General features: G+C 57.8%; 1 protein-coding gene across 2 annotated transcripts in view; it reads left to right on the top strand.

The window, feature by feature from the left end:
* Window positions 1–1,465: 1,465 nt before the first annotated feature.
* MFHAS1 (multifunctional ROCO family signaling regulator 1) overlaps window positions 1,466–6,000 on the top strand; it is a gene marked incomplete at both ends in the record, with an annotated part of 29,405 nt that continues 24,870 nt past the window's right edge. The window contains 2 exons of one of the 2 annotated variants that reach the window (XM_082281239.1): window positions 1,466–2,869; window positions 3,089–4,658. In XM_082281239.1, the coding sequence (XP_082137365.1) occupies window positions 1,466–2,869; window positions 3,089–4,658 (2,974 nt within the window). Of the gene's footprint in view, window positions 4,659–6,000 lie in introns of both variants that reach the window. The other variant, XM_082281238.1, reaches the window with a different exon arrangement.

Below are 6,000 nucleotides of genomic sequence, written 5' to 3'. Positions count from 1 at the left end.
TTATTTTATCCCGGCTTGTCTGTTAATGATGGGAAAGACAGAAACTGAGTCTGAGCCTTTACAATCTTGTAGTTTTAGTAATTTGTAAATTTAATAATTTAGTGCAATGACTATAGCTCCACACAAAGTTGGTTCAGCTCTCTCCTCCTCTCCAGGCACAGTTAGATGCACAGGGCCACCCAAAAGGAGTCATTGTTGTGAGGGCTTTCCACAATAAGGAAGAGAATAAAGGCTGTGAAGCTGGTTGCCCTGTGGACTACTTTTAATTTCAAATCTTTTTTTTTTTCTTTTCATGGGTCTGAAGTAATAGCTTATAGCATGCTTTAATGGTAGTTGTTACAACAAGGTGAAAAGTTCCTTCCAAGGTGAAAGGAAGCACCAAAGCCCCCAAAGCAGGCTGGAGTATCCAGCGCTGAACAAAGACAACGACCTTTCAAAACCTGTGAACCTTTGGCCACGATGCATCGCTGATATTTGTAAGGGTAAGGTCACACATCTCGGGAAAGCTGAGCGCCCACAACCTCCGTCAGCCTGACTAGCGGCTCCGCTGTAAAGGGGCTCTATTCCCCCTCAGTAGCAGAGGTGGAAATTTCCACGCCTATTTCTCCGACCTCCTGGAGCAAAGCTTGACTGAGGAACCTGAAGAAGGCAGTGTTTAGGGTCTGGCCAGATGAATGCAGCACAGGAAACAAAGCACGGCAGGAAGGTGGCAGAGTTGCTCCGATTAACCAGAGGGCTGCAGGCTTTCGCACTCTCCCAACACGGAAGCACACTTACTGAATGGGAAGAAAGGTTAATCTCGGTTTCTTGCAGGGCTGGATAAAATCAGCCCTTGCCTAGTGAAAAAATGATACGGGGTAACACAACAGCTTTTGCAGTTAACTCCGTGATGAGTCGGGCGGCTCGCAAAGCTCTCAGCGAGCCCAGGGGCAGGGCGAGACCTTGACCCCCGCCCAGGGGCGGCGGCTGTCACACGCCGGGGTCCCAGCGAAGCGCCGGCACTGCCACCGCCACCGCTACTGCCCCCCCGCCTCCAGGGCCAGGCGGGCTCACCCCACCGGGGCACACGAAGGGCCGTTCTCCCGGGCGTTGCCGGGGGTAGGAGCCGTAGGCCGGGCGTCTCAGGTCAGCATCCCGGACCCTTCCTGCCCGGGGAGAACGGGCCGGTGCCCGGCAGGCAGGGGCGGGGTGTCCCCCCAGAGGCAGGGCCGGCTCTCCCCGGCGCGGGGGCGGTGCGGCGCTGCCGGGGCCGGACCGTGACCGCGTCCCGCCCCCGGCGGGGCGGTGGCAGCGGCGGCGGCGGTACGTGCGCGGGGCGGCGCGGCGGCAGTGCCGGCGCGGAGCCACGGGGAGCCCCGAGCCCGCCGCGGTCGCGGCGATGCGCAGCGCGGCCGCGCCCATGGCGAGCAGCAGCGGCGGCGGCGGCAGGTAGGGTCGGGCGGGGCGGGGGCCCGCTCCCCCGGCCATGGCTCAGACGGAGCCCCCGAAGGCGGTGCGGCTGTGGCGCGACGCCGCCCTGCGCGCACGGAAGCTGCGGGACGGCCCTGGCGAGCCCGAGCCCGAGCCCGAGCCGGACGCGGGGCCGCCGGGGGGGCCGCCGCCGCCCCCCGGTGCCGCCGCTCCTCGCCGCCCGTCCCTGGCGGCGGCGGCGCTGGGGGAGCTGGAGGCGCTGAACCTGAGCGGGCGGGGGCTGGAGGAGCTGCCCGAGGAGGTAGGCGCCGCCCTGAGCGGGCTGCGGGTGCTCAGCCTGCGGCGCAACCGGCTGGGCCGCCTGCCCGCCGCCGCCCTGCGCCACCTGGGCCGCCTGGCCGAGCTCGACCTCAGCCACAACCGGCTGCGGGGCCTGGGGGACGGCGGGGCGCTGGCGGGGCTGCGGGGCCTGCGCAAGCTCAGCCTCAGCCACAACGAACTGGGCGCCGACGGCCCGGGGCTGCCCCCCCGCCTCGCCGAGCTGGGCTGCCTCGAGGAGCTCGACCTCAGCTTCAACCGCCTGCGCCGCCTGCCCGAGGGCCTGGGCCGTCTGCGGCACCTCCGCACCCTCGACGTCGACCATAACCTGCTGCCCTCATTCCCTGCCCCGCTGCTGGAGCTGGCCGCTCTGGAGGAGCTCGACTGTTCCGGCAACCGCCACCTCGGGGCCCTGCCCGAGGGCATCGCTGCCCTCCGCCGCCTCAAGATCCTCTGGCTCAGCGGCACCGGGCTGGCATCCCTGCCAGAGGGCCTCTGCCAGCTGAGTGCCCTCGAGAGCCTCATGCTGGATGGCAACCGGCTGCAGGCGCTGCCCGCTGGCTTTGGCAGACTACAGCGGCTCAAGATGCTGAACCTCTCCTCCAACCTGCTGGGGGAGTTCCCCTCTGCCATCTTGGCGCTGCCCAGTCTAGAGGAGCTCTACCTGAGCCGCAACCAGCTCACCGTGCTGCCCCCTCACCTCTGTCAGCTCCACCAGCTCCGCACTCTCTGGCTGGACAACAACCGCATCCGCTACCTGCCTGACTCCATCGTGCTCCTCCACAGCCTGGAGGAGCTGGTCCTGCAAGGCAACCAGATCGCCATCCTGCCTGAGGGCTTCGGGCAGCTTTCCCGTGTCACCCTGTGGAAGATCAAAGACAACCCCCTCATCCAGCCCCCCTATGAGGTGTGCATGAAAGGCATCCCCTACATCGCAGCTTACCAGCAGGAGCTGGCCCACTCCCAGCCTGCCCTCAAACCCCGCCTCAAGCTGGTCCTCATGGGCCTAAAGGATGCAGGAAAGACCCTGCTGAGACGGTGCCTCATGGAGGAAAATGGGCAGAGAGAGGACATGGGAAGCCTGGAGGCAGGGAGCACCCAGCACAGAGGGTTTCCTGGGCAGCAGCAGGACATTGGGAAGGTGACAGTTGGGTGTTGCCCCTTTCCAGAGCCTCAAGACAGTTCCTCAACTCGAGTACCTGTCGTGCAGCAGGTGGAACGTCTCTCTGTTGAGCGGCAGGATATCCCTTCTCGTGTGCCCTCTCACCGAGCAAAAGGGGAGACACCATCCCCTGCACTGTCACTGCCATCCAGTGCCCCCCAAGTACCACTGGGACTAGGACTATCAGGAGGCAGTAAGGGCATCGAGGTGATGGACTGGACAGCGGATGCAGAGAGGGGCCTGACATTTATTGTGTACGAGCTGGCAGGGGACCCAAGCTATGATGTGATCCAGTCTTTCTTCCTCTCTCCTGGAGCCTTGTACGTGCTGGTGGTGAATTTGAGTGCCTACGTCCCTCAGCACTTCTATCCCTCTGTGGGCTATTTCTTACACTGGCTCAGTTCCAAGGTGCCCCATGCTGTGGTGTGCATGGTGGGAACCCATGCTGACCTCTGTGCAGAGCGGGAGTTGGAAGAGAAGTGCCTGGACATCCATCACCAGATCGCTCAGCAGGAGAAGAGGGATGCTGAGGGACTCCAGAGCTTAGTCCAGCAGGTGGATGAGGCTCTGGGACAGGACTTTGACCTGCGCTGCTCCAGCCCACACGCTGCCTTTTACGGAGTCTCAGACAAGAACTTGCGGCGAAAGAAGGCCCAGTTTCAGTATCTTCTCAACCACCGCCCACAGATCCTCTCTCCAGTGCTGCCTTTCAGCTGCCAGGACCGTTGCCAGGTGCGTCGCCTGCGGGACAAGCTCCTCTCGGTGGCTGAGCACCGGGATATCTTCCCAAACCTGCACCGGGTGTTGCCCAAGTCCTGGCAAGTGCTGGAGGAACTGCACTTCCAGCCACAAGCTCAGCAGTTGTGGCTTAGCTGGTGGGACTCTGCCCGACTGGGCTTGCAGGCAGGCCTGACGGAGGATCGGCTCCAGAGTGCCCTGTCCTACCTGCACGAGAGTGGAAAGCTGCTCTACTTTGAGGAGCATCTCACCTTGCGGGAGTATGTGTTCCACAACCTGCCACGGCTCATTGACATCCTCAATGTCTTTTGCCAGCGGGATGCCACCGTGCTGCTACAGAAACTGCTCAGTGACACCCAGATTGACGAACTGAGGATCACTCAGCTCCATCATTACGTGGAGGGCTTCTTGCTGCATGGCCTCCTTCCTGCCCATGTTATCCGTCTCCTTCTTAAGCCCCACATCCAGAGCCGGGAGGATCTGCAGCTCATTCTGGAGCTGCTGGAGAAGATGGGGCTATGTTACTGTGTCAACAAACCCAAATGCAAGCCCTTAAATGGGGCAGCTGCTTGGTACAAGTTTCCCTGTTACGTGAAAAACGAGGTGCCCCATGCAGAAGCGTGGATCAATGGCACCAATCTGAGCGGACAGTCCTTCGTGGTGGAGCAGCTGCAGATTGAATATAGCTTTCCATTCATTTTCCCACCCGGCTTGTTTGCACGCTACAGTGTCCAGATTAACAGCCACGTGGTTCAGCGGTCGGATGGCAAATACCAGATTTATGCCTACCGGGGAAAGGTGCCTGTGGTGGTGAGCTACCGGCCTGCCAGGGGAGCTCTGCAGCCAGACACTCTGTCTATCGCTAGTCATGCGTCCCTACCAAATATCTGGACAGCTTGGCAAGCTATTACGCCTTTAGTGGAAGAACTGAATGTCCTGCTCCAGGAATGGCCGGGCCTGTACTACACTGTGCATGTCCTCTGTTCAAAGTGCCTTAAAAGAGGGTCACCCAACCCACACACTTTTCCAGGTAAGGCACAGCCCAGCTTGCCTTTCATCTCTTCTGGAGCTTTGCCCCTTCTAGAAAGGTGTCTTATGAGGTCAGCCCTAGCTCTATTTCTTTTTTTTTTTTTTTTTTTTTTTTTTTTTTTTTTTCTTTTTCTTTTCTTCTCTGCTCTAGCTCCTTTCCCTGGTGGTTTGAGTCATGAGAGAAAATATTAGGGTAGCTCCAAGGAGACAGGCTTAAAATAACCCTATTCTGAGAGGAGGGGGGTGTTACATCCCCCTTTGTCTGCGCCTTTTCTCTCTGCTTTTTGGGTTTTGGCCCTGAGGGTTGGCAGTGCTGTTGTTGAAAAGGCTCTGACCTGTCCTCCTTGTTTTGATTCCTTTGAGTGGGACTGTGGTGTTGGGGGATTTTTTCCCCCTAGTTCCTTTCACCCTGCAGCTCCCACTTCCTTGGAGCTATTTGTAAACACACACAGAGATGTCTAAAACATTGCAGGTGTCCCCCATCCCCCACTTCAACCCTCCACCCCCAAAACCTGGCCTGTGCTGCAGCCTCTCTGAATGCAGGAGAGTTCCTCCTGGTAGACAATGGATGCGTTGGTCTCCATAGCCCTGTGTAAAAAGAGCTTTCTCTGAGCCCTGTCTCTAGCGGGAAGCATTCCTCCCTGAAGAGAGAAGGGTACTCCATCTTCTTTGTTTAAGTGTCTCACCTAGAAGTGATTCCCAGACTGTGCCTTTTGGAGCTGTTCTCACGAGGATTTTATTTTCCTTCCTCTCTCTCCCTTCATCAAATGAAAAAAGCATAACCTCTCTCCTCTGGAACGTGACTGGTCGTGGTGCTTTATAAAGCTGTCACCTCTGAAGCTGTGATTTTTATTGGTGGTGTTTTCCAGCAGCATCTGTTTTACTTTGTTGGTGCGGGTACTGCCTCCTAACTAGTGTCCACTCAGTTCTGCTTGGGTTTGCTCTGCGGCTTGCAGGGTGCCGTGGGAAGGGTGCTTTGATGTGTAAATCTGCATGAAATCAAAACACACTCTGGACTGTGAGCAATGCTCCAGAAATCTGCATTTTAACAACCATGTTGGAGGTGTGTTTTAACATTATTAAGAGGTAGCCTGAAATTCTGCAGGGAACTGTAGCATGATTTGAGTTAAAGCAAGCAGTGGTGCTGAATTTGTTCATAAGTAAATGTGATCAATAAGGTGTGGGTTTTTTGGGATTGTTTTGGGGGTTGGATTTTTGGGTTTTGTTTTGTTAGGTTGTTTTTCCTCTGGACATTTAGAATAAGGAGATGCTGTTTGCTCCTCAGCCTGAGTCCTGGCTCCATCAACTGTATCTCCCTCTTAACTGCTCACTTACGTAAGAGC

Source organism: Coloeus monedula (assembly GCF_965178545.1).
Source record: "Coloeus monedula genome assembly, chromosome: 5".
Lineage (NCBI taxonomy): Eukaryota > Metazoa > Chordata > Aves > Passeriformes > Corvidae > Coloeus > Coloeus monedula.
Note: the sequence above shows the minus strand (reverse complement) of the source record. Positions and strands in the feature narration are given on the sequence as shown.